General features: G+C 34.5%; 1 protein-coding gene across 4 annotated transcripts in view; it reads right to left on the bottom strand.

Annotated features, from left to right (window-relative positions):
- Positions 1-583: 583 nt before the first annotated feature.
- Positions 584-14,747, bottom strand: part of NPHP3 (nephrocystin 3) — a 45,399-nt gene continuing 31,235 nt past the window's right edge. For 2 of the 4 annotated variants that reach the window (XM_081235635.1, XM_081235637.1), the window contains 11 exons: positions 14,123-14,217; positions 13,437-13,559; positions 11,860-12,049; positions 11,466-11,707; positions 10,390-10,465; positions 9,054-9,181; positions 7,927-8,167; positions 4,990-5,115; positions 4,295-4,410; positions 3,532-3,708; positions 584-3,128 (listed from right to left, as the gene is read on the bottom strand). In XM_081235635.1, the coding sequence (XP_081091761.1) occupies positions 3,080-3,128; positions 3,532-3,708; positions 4,295-4,410; positions 4,990-5,115; positions 7,927-8,167; positions 9,054-9,181; positions 10,390-10,465; positions 11,466-11,707; positions 11,860-12,049; positions 13,437-13,559; positions 14,123-14,217 (1,563 nt within the window). In that variant the 3' untranslated portion in view covers positions 584-3,079. Of the gene's footprint in view, positions 3,341-3,531; positions 3,709-4,294; positions 4,411-4,989; positions 5,136-7,926; positions 8,168-9,053; positions 9,182-10,389; positions 10,466-11,465; positions 11,708-11,859; positions 12,050-13,436; positions 13,560-14,122; positions 14,218-14,747 lie in introns of those variants that run through there. The other 2 variants (XM_081235636.1, XM_081235638.1) reach the window with 2 other exon arrangements.

The raw sequence follows: 14,747 nt of genomic DNA, 5'->3' as shown, positions 1-14,747 counted from the left end.
TTTTTCTTTCTGAAAGTATTAATGAATGAAAATTAATTATAACTACCATAGTTTGGAGCCTACCAATTCCAATTTATAAATGTCTGAAAGCTACATTTTTCATTGTGAAAGGTGTATATTAATGTGCACATAATTATCCTATTTGAGTACCTCAAAGAAATGAATGTCTCAGCTATTTTTATCTTTTTAAGTAGGCATTCTACATGAAAACATTTGAGTTGATAGTATAATTAGTAAGATCAAAATATAGTCCTTGTTTTTAAAATATAGTCTTAAAAATTATATTTAAACTTAAACCTTTTGAAGTAGTCATCATCCCCCAACAAACTTACCATAAAGTCACTTTGAATAATATAAGTTTTCACTTTTTGTATATTTTTCAAGTCCAAATTTTATAGGAACAAAGAAAAAAATGCATATTATTCTTTTGCTAGTTTTTCCTTTTTCCAGGGTTCTTCTAAAATATTAATCTCAGATTATTTCCTAAAGTTTAAGGCATTTATATTTAATATATTACTTACAGTGTGTTAAATTTCTTATACCACTAAATAATCAAATTTTAAACTCTAAAAGATTAATTCTAAAATCAATGTCTGGTATATTTGAATTCAGTTACTTTGTGCCTTTCACAGCTGGTGTATTTGTGAATTCAATTACTTTGTGCCTTTCACAGCTGGCCATAACCAGAAAGATGTGTTTTGGTTATATTTATCTTCTTTTTTCCCTCTTGAATTTCTCCCAGAAGGGGGAAGAATGATGCTCATTTTGTAAGGTCCTACCTCATTTCTTTTAAGTCACCACTCTAGTGCCTTAGAATTAGACCACTGTTTCTCAAACATATGTGCATAAGAATCTGGGGAGAGGCTGTCTGAATTAATTAGCTCCCATGTGGCGCTGATGATCCTGGTTCACAGACCACCTTGAGTAGCCAAGCCTTAGAGAACATTAACCAAAATCCTACGGAGTCACTGAAGCTCAAGTTCAGGAAACTACTCAGTGAATACTGACAACATTCTAGTCATTTTTGTAATGTTCAACATTTTTCTTAATTATATAAATATAATCCTCTTGTATTATAAAAAAATACACATTTTTCATTTTCACCAAGAACTTTATTGAACGTATTCACCCTTTTGTTCCACTACCTTCTCCCGTTTTTCAGGCAACTTCATAATTCCATCTTCCCAAAACTTTTTATGTTTTTGAGGAAAGAACTGTTCCAGGTGCCTTCTACAGTCTTCCAGGGAATTGAAATTTTTTTCTATTATGAGAATTTTTTAAAGACTGAAATAAATGGAAATCCGAAGGTGCAATGTCTGGCGAATACGGTGGATGAATCAGAACTTCCAAGCCAAGCTATAACAGTTTTTGCCTGGTCATCAAAGAAACATGCAGTCTTGCGTTATTCTCATGGAAGATAATGTGTTTTCTGTTGACTAATTCTGGACGCTTTTGATGGAGTGCTGCTTTCAGCTGGTCTAACTGGGAGTAGTACTTGTTGGAATTAATTGTTTCGTTTTCTGGAAGGAGCTCATAATAGAGAACTCCCTTCCAATCCCACCATGTACACAACATCACCTTCTTTGGATGAAGATTGGCCTTTGGTTTGGTTGGTGGTGGTTCATTACACTTGCCCCACAATCTCTTCCATTCCACGTTATTGTACAGTATCCACTTTTCATCGACTGTCACAATTTGTTTTAAAAATGGAACGTTTTCGGGCTTCCCTGGTGGCGCAGTGGTTGAGAGTCTGCCTGCCGATGCAGGGGACATGGGTTCGTGTCCCGGTCCGGGAAGATCCCACATGCTGCGGAGTGGCTGGGCCCTTGAGCCATGGCCACTCAGCCTGTGCATCCGGAGCCTGTGCTCCGCAACGGGAGAGGCCACAGCAGTGAGAGGCCCGCGTACCGCAAAAAAAAAAAAAAAAAAAAAAGGAACGTTTTCATTACGTTTAAGTAGAGAATCACATGCGAAAATATGGTCAAGAAGGTTTTTTTCACTTAACTTATGTGGAACCTAAACATCAAAGCAATTAACATAACCAAGCTGGTGCAAATGATTTTCAGTGCTTGATTTGGATATTTTGAGTATATTGGCTATCTCCTGCGTGGTATAATGTGATTGATTGTTCTCAGTTAATGTCTCGATTTGATCCCTATCAACTTCAACTGGTCTACCCAACCGTGGAGCATAGTCCACTGAGAAATCTCCAGCATGAAACTTTGCAAATTACTTTGACACGTTCAAACAGTCACAGCACCTTCTCCATACACTGCACAAATCCTTTTTGCGTTTTGGTTGTGTTTTTACCTTTCTTGAAATAATAAAGCATAATATGCTGAAAATGTTGCTTTTTTTCTTCCATCTTCAATATTAAAATGGCTACACAAAAATTAACCAATTTTGATAAATCTTTTTTAAAATGCATACTGATATGATAGCTGTCACATACAATCTAACAACGTTGTTACAAATGAAGTTAAAGACAACTAAGTGCTATTAGATCCATCTTACGGAAAAAAACGAATGAAACTTTTGGCCAACCCAATATAAACTGGAGTGGGAAAAAACTTGAAATTCCACTTTTATTCTAAAACAGTGAAATATGGTTATTACATCTTTCACCTTTACAATTAATACATGTTGGAATCTTACAAGTATTAAAGTTGAAGATTTTATTTATATATAAATACATAAATGGTACAAAACATTATCCCAAATTGGCAATATTTATAAAATCTATAAAAATATTTAATTTTCAGTATAAAATGGCCAACTAATTTGAGTCCAAGATAAATGAAGACATAGATTTAGGCCATTTAAGAAAGAAGGTCATGTCCATATTTTGGGAAAGGTCAAAGAATGCCAAAGAGCTTGACCTGTTACTGCATTAATGACTTCAGATTGTGCAGGTACATTCTACACAGTAAAAACAATATACAGTGTAGACAGCACAGAAAGAAGAGGGCTTGGCCCAATCTGCTGAATGAAAAGGTAGAATAAAAAAGATGTAGCAGAGATTCCTATTACTAGTTCGTTTTACAGAAAACAATTCATACTTTCCGTCAACATTATCCCTTTACTCCTTGAAACTTTTCTTTGAGGTAGAGAACTGGGCCAGACTGCTGCTGAAAAGCAAGATGAGGAATGATGAGGCTAAAGTAACGAGAGAGGAGAAGAATCACGGAATTCTTGAACCGCTTGTCTTAGCTGCTTTGACAGCTCTCGTAGAACAGGGACCAGTCTACTCTCCATGATCAACTCTTCATGTCATCTTAGGATTCTAATGTTTCTACATCATTGGTTCCCACACAATAGGAAAATTAATTCTTTTAAAGAACTAAAATAAAAACAATCATGACTCAAACTTCAATGTAGTCCAATACAATTTCATACAAATATCAGTTAAATCACACAAAATAAGTTTTCTTAAAAACTATTTTTATAAGTTTTAAATTCTAATGTTCCAAATGTTTCTTAATTATTTTATCCTAAGTTGCATTTGCAATGAATTGCAGTTGCTGCTATTACCTTTGTCCTTGATGAAGGAAAACATTAGGAGAATGGGTTGTTTTTAAGCTAACCGTATCTCCACTTGATGAATGTCGGGAAGGAGCTTTTCCACCCAAAAGAGATGTTTCTGCTTCTTTTATTTCCATTGCCCTTCTGTATAGTTCAGCAGCTTTTTCGAAATCCCCTTCTTCATAGCTTTGAGACAAAAAAAATTCTCAAAATGAGAATATAACCTTTTAACAATTCTAGATGATCTTATAGGATACAGAAAAACAAGTTGTTAATAATTGCTCTTTTTTTCCAGTGCATTCATTCAGGCAGACCAATAAAACAGAATACCCCAACTCTTCTCCTTTCTGTCTTGTGCTGTTAAGTGTCTCATAGGGGCACCATTAAGACTATGTTGTAATGGATGCAGTGAAACTGCTAAGGGAATTTAGTATCCTGAGATAAACATAACGCAAAAATCAACATGTACTTAATGGTAAATCAGCTGTGAGGACAGCAAATTGCCCAGATTACCCTACAGCCAGTTAGCTGCAAATGTAAACTGTCCTTCTCTATTTGCTGTGATACACTCCTCTACAAAATAGATCATGTCACCTTCATTCCACTCTGGATATTACTTCAGTATCTCTTGAAGTATATAGATCAACCCAAAACAACCCCTCCCACTACAATAAAAAGCATATCAGCAATAAATATTTTGTGGTGCTCTATGATGAGTCAAAGATGTTTTAAAAGGGATTTTGGCTGCATGAGGAAAGTGAAAAATTCTTACCTAAGCACAGCTAAATTTTTTAATGTTTCTCCAACTCGAGGATGCATCCGACCCAGGCTGTCCTCATATATCTTTAATGCTCTTTCATATAACGGCAAGGCCTCAATATGTTTTTTCTTATTAAAAAAGAAACAATGCTCACTTGAACACACTGCATTTCTGAAATTACTATTAAGGTATTCTAGACTAAGCTACTTGGGTAAGCACTTTTAAAAAGTTAGTATCCTCCTACAAGATGTGGATAAACAGATTAATTTAGGAATAATAATGGGAGAAGCAGTATAATAAAAAGTCAGAAACTTCAGTTTTAGACTCGGCTTGGTAACCAATGACATTAATCCAATTATATAAGCACAAACCTGTTTTTGCCCACAGGGTACCATACCTGTTTTTCACTCATCACAGGCAAATGATAGAGCTTAAGAACAATATTAGATATAGAGATGTAGGGAGTCTCCAGAATTTAAAAAAAACTAAGCCTATGCAATGAACTAAACACTCAGTGTTTTACACTAAGAGAAGGGGACTATCCTACAAATATAACTTCAGTAATTTCTCAAGTATTAAAGGGAACATTAGTAGATAACCTTAAATGTCCTTTAATTATTTTTACTGTGCCATATCTAATACATGTTTACCTATATTTCATACGGTAAAACCATTCACTTATAAAGAATTACAGTGTGGGAACTTACCATTTGGCTATAAAGAACAGCTAAGTTCACCAAGGCAGTAGCTACACTAGGGTGCTTTGGGCCAAAGGATTTCTGCCGGATTTCAACAGCCAGCTCATACAAAGGTACAGCTTTGTCAAGTTTCCCCTAAAAAACAAAAGTGAAATCTAACAAAAATATTAAAGCAATAAATACTTTCTGATCAGAGCTTGTTCCATAAATACAATTTTATATTAAAAAGTAATTTTGAGGAAAAAAGTTCAGAAGCATTTCCTCCCAGTTTAATGGTTAAGTTTATAGATAACTGACATCTAATAGAACATGTAAGTACAGCTACATTGAATATGAAAACATTTTCTTTGATAACTCAGAAAGTCCTTTAGGATCATCCATTATTACTATTTCTGATGAAGTAAAAAGTATGTTGCTACTATACATAATTTAGAGATAGCATCAAAAAAATTTGTTTTCCACCAAATCCTTTCCAGATTACTCTTTCTTTTTTACTTGAAAGTTAGGCAGAAATAGCAACTATGGATCCTTCATACTAAAACATCAACTTCACTACCAGGAGAACCAGCAAGGGTCCCACAAACAAAGTCTAAATACAATCTAACTCTGTAACTGTGCTAAATGAAAGCAGACTTCTCTGCTTCTCTTTCTTCTTTTTTTTTTTTTTTTTTTGAGAACAGCTATAAACACTCCAAATATCACTCAGGCTAGAACCCTATGGTAAAGAATGGTTACATTTAATTGCAAGCAAAGAAAAGAAAGAATGAAATTAAAATGGTCATTTAACCAGCTACAAGAGACTCCTCCTTCAGCCCTAACAATTGGGTGATTTGATATGTTTCTGGTAGCTTAACACAGCAAACCTAATCCTGGTTGAATTTTAGAACTTCTGAAATGTAATAGAAGAATAAGTTCTAATTAGAGTGCTGACAAATGCATTTATATTTAGAATGTATTTTTAAAAACTAAACCAGTTAAGTCTGAAATAATATTTTTATTTATTTTTTAAAATTAATTTTTATTGGAGTATAGTTGCTTTACAATGTTGTGTTAGTTTCTGCTGTACAGCAAAGTGAATCAGTTATACATATACATATATCCCCTCTTTTTTAGACTTTCTTCCCATTTAGGTCACCACAGATCACTCAGTAGGGTTCCCTGTGCTAAACAGTAGGTTCTCATTAGTTACCTATTTTATACATAGTAGTGTATATATGTCAATCCCAATCTCCCAATTTGTCCCACCCTCCCCTTCCCCCCTTGGTAACCATAAGTTTATTCTCTACATCTGTGCCTCTATTTCTGCTTTGCCAGTAAGTTCATCTGTACCATTTTTCTAGATTCCCCATAAAAGCGGTATTATACGATATTTTTCTCTTTCCAACTTACTTCACTCTGTATGACAATCTCTAGGTCCATCCACATCTCTACAAATGGCACTATTTCATTCTTTTTTATGGCTGAGTAATATTCCATTGTATATATGTACCACATCTTTTTTACCCATTCCTCTGTTGATGGGCATTTAGGTTGCTTCTGTGTCCTGGCTATTGTAAATAGTGCTGCAATGAACATCGGGGTGCATGCCTCCTTTCGAATTATGGTTTGCTCTGGAGATATGCCCAGGAGTGGGATTGCTGGGTCATATGGTAGTTGTCTTTTTAGTTTTTTAAGGAACCTCCATACTGTTCTCCATAGAGGCTGTATCAATTTACATTCTCACCAACAGTGCAAGAGGGTTCCCTTTTCTCCACATCCTCTCCAGCATTTGTTGTTTGTAGATTCTTTGATGATGGCCATTCTGACCTGTGTGAGGTGATGCCTCATTGTAGTTTTGATATGCATTTCTCTAATAATTAGTGATGTTGAGCATCTTTTCATGTGCTTGTTGGCCATCTGTATGGCTTCTTTGGAGAAATGTCTATTTAGGTCTTCTGTCCATTTTTTGATTGGGTTGTTTGTTTTTTTGTTATTGAGCTGCATGAGCTATCTGTATATTTTGGAGATTAATCACTTGCTTTGTTTGCAAATATTTTCTTCCATTCTGAGGGTTGTCTTTTTGTTTTTTTATGGTTTCCTTTGCTGTGCAAAAGCTTTTAAGTTTAACCAGGTCCAATTTGCTTATTTTTGTTTTTATTTTCATTAATCTAGGAGGTGGATCATAAAAGATCTTGCTGCGATTTATGTCAAAGAATGTTCTGACTATGTTTTCCTCTAAGAGTTCTATAGTGTCTGGCCTTACATTTAGGTCTTTAATCCATTTTGAGTTTCTTTTTGTGTATGGTGTAAGGGAGTGTTCTAATTTCATTCTTTTACATGTAGCTGTCCAGTTTTCCCAGCACCACCTATTGAAGAGGCTGTCTTTTTTCCATTGTATATTCTTGCCTCCTTTGTCATAGATTAGGTGACCGTAGGTGTGTAGGTTTATCTCTGGGTTTTCTATTCTGTTCCGTTGATCTATATTTCTGTTTTTGTGGCAGTATCATACTGTCCTGATTACTGTAGCTTTGTAGTATAGTCTGAAGTCAGGGAGCCTGATTTCTCCAGCTCTGGTTTTCTTTCTCAAGATTGCTTTGGTTATTCAGGGTCCTTTGTGTCTCCATACAAATTGTAAAATTTTTTATTCTAATTCTGTGAAAAATGCCATTGGTAATTTGATAGGGATTGCATTGAATCTGTAGATTGCTTTGGGTAGTACAGTCATTTTCACAGTATTGATTCTTCCCATCCAAGTACATGGTATATCTCTCCATCTGTTTGTGTCGTCTTTGATGAAATAATATTTTTAAATGTTTTACTCAGCTACTTGTTAAAAAATTAAGTCACTATGATTTAAAAGCTCATAGAAATAATCTATCCATAAGAAGATAAATTATTTTGCTAATAACAATTATGGCTTAATTGGTATATTATAAAACACATGTAGGCATGCCAAGGATTACTTACCATTTTCTTATACAAGACTGCAAGATGCTTCACTGTATAAGCCAAAGAAGGGTGATCAGGAGCTAATGCTCGTCTCCGAATGTCTAAGGCTCTTTCATACAGTTCTTCTGCTTTATCATACTGTTTCTTTTCATTGCATAGAGCCGCCAGATTATTCAAAGACTGGGCACAGTCAGGGTGATCTGGTCCTAGAACTCGCTCCCTCATCTCCAAGGAACGCTTCAGAAACTGGTCAGCTGTTCTATGAACAAAAGCCACAAATGGTTTAAACAATTTATTCTCTAGAAGTGAGAATCCCTAGCCATAGTTAGATGGAGAACTGAAGCACTTTTATTCTTAAATCCAAGATAGTTAAAATAAAGGATTCAGCTCAAAATCCTCTCCCCCTCTTTCTCACCCCCTCATCTCTTCCTTCCCTTTTCCAAAAACTAAAAATGCTTTCCTGATAGTGTGAAAGCCTAAAGTATCTGGACAATTGTCTCAATTCTCCACTTCACTTCTAAAAGACAAACCCATAAATAGTTTCCAAAACAAATCTTTTATATCTTTAAAAATTACTAGGCCAAACTCAAAACATTTTGGTATTCTTTCTTTCTCCCTTTGTAGTACTAATTAATTTTTAATAAAAGAACCCTTTGTGAAGTGGGCTAAGTATTTGTTGTGTGTTTCTGGTATCCAAAGTGTCAAATTTGTTATATTTTTCTGACATAAAAAGAAGTCCAAAAACACCTCTTTGTCATAAATATTAATGCCTTTGTGAGTCTTTATGCTCAAATAAACCGAAGAATAAAACTAGCAGCCATCTACATTCTTTAGTCCCAAATCTGTTCTTATGTGAGATCTTATGTACAATATCTACACAAACTCACTTTTCATAAACATATAAAACATACTAGGAAAGCTAGAGAATAACTTTTTAGTTACTAAAGAAACAATGTGAAAGGAAACAGTAGAGAAAATGTCATGGTCCTTGTTAAGTGTGGCCATGTTTATAACATATCATACATGAAATTTGGCATGGTTTCTATCAATTTTTTTCTAGCTTAGCTTGATAGAAATGTAAAACAGCTTTGTATCTAAGAGACAAAATTGATACCTGTTTTCATTATTAACACCATGGTACTCACTCCAGGTTGTTCTGAAGATAGTAGAGCACACCCAGTTCATTGAGGGTCCGAGCATTGTCAGGTGTATCCTTACCTAACGTGAGCTCTTCTAACTGTAGGGCCCGTCTACGTAAAAGGGCAAATCCATACTGCAGCAAACACAAGAAATTCACAACAATCACCAAGTAAGTGCTATCTTTGATTCTGAAGCAATATACTAAGGTTCTGAAAAAATCCTTTCTCCTTTTTTTCCCTTTAAAGTAGATTACAATTACTTTAAGTATCATACTGAATTAATCTAATGATTTATGAAAATATATATACTTCCATGTAGCATCACATTCTTAAATTCATTAAAAAACTATTTTGTGAAAATAATTATGAGATTATTTTAGCAAAATGAACTGAATCCGAAAGTGCCTCAAGAAGATTAGGAAACAGAATTAACATGTATATATTTATTAACCCTATTACTAAACATTTAAATATCAGGTACTTAAAATTGCACATAGCACTTGCAACTAGAAGACAAATAAGTCCTGGAGCTCAAATGTACAGCATAGCGAATATAAGCAAAAATACTGTATTAAAATCATCAGACTTGCTAAGAGACTAGATCTTAATTATTCCCACCACAAAAAAGAAATGATAATTATGTGATGTGATAGAGGTGTTAGCTAATGCTATGGTAATAATCATATTACAATATATAAATTCATCAGATATGCATGTTTACATCTTAAATTTACACAATGTTAGATGTCAAATATATTTCAATTTAAAAAATTGCACATAGCATTTTAAGTTAAAACAAACAAATATGCTATATTTAGATTTTATTAGCAGCTTAGAAAAATGAAAAATTTTTTGCACTCAAGGGCAATAATTTCTTGGCATTTGAATCTAACATAAAATGTTTACTAAATTTCTTTTATTCTGTTTTCCAACCCTTTAAAGAATTGAAACAGCTTTTAAGTCCATCTTCTAAAATATTAATTAACTTTAAATTAACTGAATAGTTCTACTTTAAAAAAAAATTCCCCAGATTTATTGAGATATAATTGACATATAACATTGTGTAAGTTTAAAGTGTAAAACATGATGATACGTATGTAGTGTAAAACGATTATCACAATACATAGTTCCACTTTTTAAAAGTCTACTAATTTGTACTTCTCAGTGATACTAATATTTAAACATGTATTATAAATAAGAAAATGTTAATCAGTACTTCCGTAGAAGTCACTTTAAAATCTAAAGTTCTTAAATATGTGATGTTTATGCATCTACATTATGATATTCAGAGATGTTCTTTTCCTTTTTGTTCAAAACACAACACAAAAGAAATCTGCATTACCAAGTTGCCTTTTCTCCTTGTAGCTTTCTGACGAATTTTAAAAGATTTTTTTCTAAAATGTTCAGCTTGTTCATATCTTAAAAAAAAAAAAAAGTCAAATGAAAGAAACATATGTCCAAAGTGTCATACTTCAGTGAAATGAAACCACCAGTGTAAAGTTTTTTTGGCTAATTAAATACAGCATTATTTCTAGAAGTGATAGTCATATGGAATTTAAAATCTTTAACAAAAACTTTCATAAAACAAAATCTAACAAAACAAATCTAGTCCCCCAAGTAGCTGACATTTATACTGTTTTTAACTGATTAAACTCATTTTGAATCTCTAAAGGGTGATCTAACTAAATGAAAATCCAAAACTTTAGTTTGCTATATCAGCTTCCACACAGGTTAATTTTTTGTCAAATAGAAATGTGAAAATCACACAAAATCTGTGTGAAACAATACTTCTGGTTAAAAGAAAAAATTCCAATATGTATCACTTCTGATTGAGCAAAACAAATGATTTCAGATAGAGGAAGAGATATCATTCGGAGGGCTTATTATACTAGGGATCAGCAAACTTCTTCTGTAAAGGGCTAGATAGTAAACATTTTAGGCTTTGTGGGTCCCATGGTCTCTGTTGCAACTACAAAACTGCTGTTGAAGCATGGAAACAACCACAGACAATATGTAAATGAAAAAAATGTGGCTGTGTTACACTACAACTCTACGTCCCAAACAGGGGACCTTCTGGACTTGGCATGTGGGCAACAGTTTGCTGCCCCCTGTATTAGTAGTACACTCAATATTAGAGTTAGCGAAGAAGCCCAGTTTCAAACCTAACTATATGAATCCAAAGTCCATGCTCTATCCTTTGCACATCTTGAAATAGAGATGAATCTTGTAGTTCTAATTTTTTGTTCACCCCCCAGACCAAGAATAATATTTGAACATGGTGGATTCAAAAGAATATAGGATAAGGAAAATATGGGATACGGAAAAATACACAGCCACGAAACAAAGCCTCCCACATAAATACATTAAGAACTGTAACTCCCTGTCATAAAACCAGAGAATTACCAATTGAAATCTTACTTATTTTGTTTCTGGTACAAAGTTGCAAGTGCTTCAAGTTCGCGAGCAATATGTGGATGGTCCGCACCATAGGCATTTTCTGAGATTTCCAATGCCTGTTTATATAGTTGTTCAGCATTGCCAAACTTCTTCCACTGCACATACACACTCGCTAGTTGGTGGAGGGACTGAGCTACTTGTGGGTGATCTGGATCTAAAGCTGTTTCTCGAATTTCTAGAGACCTCTGCAAAGGCACCACAGCCTGGGGGAAGAAAAAGGTTAAAGGCCAATTAAAGTGGGTGAAATGCTGTAAGATCTGATTAGCATAACAAATAAAAGCTGCATTAACTGCTAGGAAGGAGAAAAGAGTAAACATGAAAACCCACACAGTCTCTAACTCCCTGCTGAAGTTACCTGACTGAGAAGGCCTAGATCCTTGAGAAATCGCCCCAGGGTTTCATAAAGGTCAGCTAAGCAAATCATGCTCTCCTCGCCTTCACAGTTTTTCTCATACTGCTTCAATGAATCAAAGTATTCTGCTGCCATCGCGCTTTTGTCTTTGCCAACAAACTGCCAGTAACTCAGCAACTCAGCAAAGTGTCCTCTGTTGCAACAAACAACAGTAATTTAATGAAAAAGAAACTTTAAACCCCACTATTGAGTGAAGATGCCACAATTCATATCAAGCTATTGATAGTTTATTAGTAGGCTAGCCCAGTGTAGTGAAGTAAGGGTGTAGACTGGGACTGCCATCTGAGTCCACAGCAGCCTAGCTGTGTGCTCTCTTACACCTCATCATCCTCATGTGCAGAAGGGGCACACCGACACCACCTGCCTCAGGTGTTACTGTAAGGAGATTATGGCCTGTAGCAAGTACTCCATAGTGTTGGCTGCTACCATTAATATCATTATGGTTACTCACCAATGGAAACCTATCATAATCCTGTTTAGACATTTCATGATATGCAGTCAACTGCTGAGTTCACCCAAAAATTATTTTAAATGAAGAAATCAGAACAGAAGAAATTAATGAAACACAGGCAAACTGTCAGAATATCTGCTTTGTATTTTCATCAAGGAATTGAATGATAAAAGTAAGCTTATTCATCTATTGATGGTATTAAGTAGGATGGGAGAGCTGGTAAACTAAAAGGATGATTTCAAATGAAATCATGAAAAACTGGGATGGAGATCAGAAATAATCTATAAGGTGCAACAAAGAAATTTGAGAGAGTTCTCTAAGAAGCAAAACAAATTATGCCTCTAAATTATGAGACATGAGTAAATTTCCAGGTGAGACAGAAAAACCCCCTCGTAGGGCTTAGAGGTCAGAAGTTGGTCTCATAAAAATGTGGTTCTGCCGGAGGCAAATTCAAACACACCAGGAAAGACAATAAGACATTTATGAAGGACTTCCCTGGTGGTCCAGTGGTTAAGACTCAGTGCTTCCACCGCAGGGGGCAAGGGTTCAATCCCTAGTTGGGGAAACAAGATCCCACATGCCATAGGGCACAGCCAAAAAGACAAAATAAAAACTTTTAAAACAAAGACATTTATGAAAAAGGGTAATCCTTTCTTTAAATTCTGACACCAGTCAGATTCTCTGTAGAGCCCAGAGTCTGTTTTGAAGGCTATACTTTGAAATATTTGAATACCCTGAGAGGCAGACATCATTAACTGCCTCTCTGGGTGGTCTGGATTTAAACCTGCTTCAGTGAAAGATTAAGATACAAAGCTATCTCAAGAGTATTCCAGGTCTGATTTTATGAAAAACTGCAATACTCTATCTTTCTTGTTTACATCTTGGAAAAAGTAGATGTTTTGGCAATTTGCAAACTGTATTAAAATTTCTCCCACACTGTTTTATACTTCAGTTACCACTGAAACTGGACTAATTTTTAAATGAAGAATGCCATTTTTCTTTGTTACACTGAAGAACTGTTTAAATCTGTTTTTCCTGGGAAAAGGTGTCCTACAAATAAGTTTCTTACCTTTTATACAGGTTTTGAGACACAAAGAGGTTAAGAAGGCAATCGTGCAGCTTCTGTTTACTTCCCTGCTGCTGGAATAGCCAAGGCAGTTCATCTGCACTCCTCCAAGTCACTCGGTCCTGACTATTAGAAGAGACGGGACAACATTCAATAATACATTGCTACAATGAGATCACTTCAAAAGGCTACAGACAAATGCTAAAGGAGGAGAGAGACATTTGAGATATATCCCTGACTCTGAGTATAAACTAATGCTGAGAAAACTAGGTCAAAATCAGAAACTTCACCAATCTAACTATGAAAATAAAGTGATATTCAGGACCACTGACCAAACTAAAGTTTATTTTCCTAAAATTGAACTATTAAAAAAAAATCAATAGACCCAAATATACACACACAGATATAAACAGACACACACATATTTTTAAACTACTTAAACTATTTAACTATAATAAAATGATCCTTCATTGATATCACTTAAGTTTAAATCTTCAGCATAATATTAAAAGACTGACTTACATAAACATCTTTTGTTCTTTTGGCAGTAACAGAATAGGAGAGGACTTAACCTTTTAAAATAATAAGGAAATTTTTATACATTAAGTTACGCAAGAAAGAGAAATAAGGACACAGAGGTAGAGCGTGTTGCAGAAGCTACAGAAAAACAACATGGACATTTACAATACCTTAGCTGCATGGTGAAATGGTTGGTTAGCTTTTGCCTATATGAAGAAATAATGGTGGGACCTTCCATGTACTCTAGTCTCACTGTTTCCCAAGCCTATGGAGAAAAAGAAAAAACATTAGTCTATTTTCTGTAAGTCACTGTACAATCTAACAATGAATTTGTAAAAAGAAATTTACAATTATTTCAATTTTATAGTTGTATAATAGAAAGAGCATTAGAATACTTTAAAATTTGGTATATATTTATGTGATAAACTGACATGAGAACTCCTGTAAGAACTCAAAATATAATTCAATTCAAACTTCTGGTGAATACATTAAAAATCTGAAATGTGTTTTGCAAAAGTACTAAAAAGAGCAAATTATATTTAAGTGATATACAATGAAGGAGAAAGATAAGCCTGTGAAATTACAAACATTCCACACCTGCATATATAACACAGCATACTCAAATGAAAGACTTCATTTATATTTGTTTACATGTATAAATCAACCATGGCATTGCAGATGATAAGAATTATATTGGTATTTCTGTGGTATTTGTTGTGATTTCTCCTCTTTCATTTCTTATTTTGTATATTTGGGTCTTCTCTCTTTTCTTCTTGGTGACTCTGGCCAGAGGTT

Source organism: Mesoplodon bidens, assembly GCF_964165515.1.
Source record: "Mesoplodon bidens genome assembly, chromosome: 5".
In the NCBI taxonomy this organism is placed as follows: domain Eukaryota; kingdom Metazoa; phylum Chordata; class Mammalia; order Artiodactyla; family Ziphiidae; genus Mesoplodon; species Mesoplodon bidens.
This window is presented reverse-complemented; position numbering and strand designations above follow the sequence as displayed.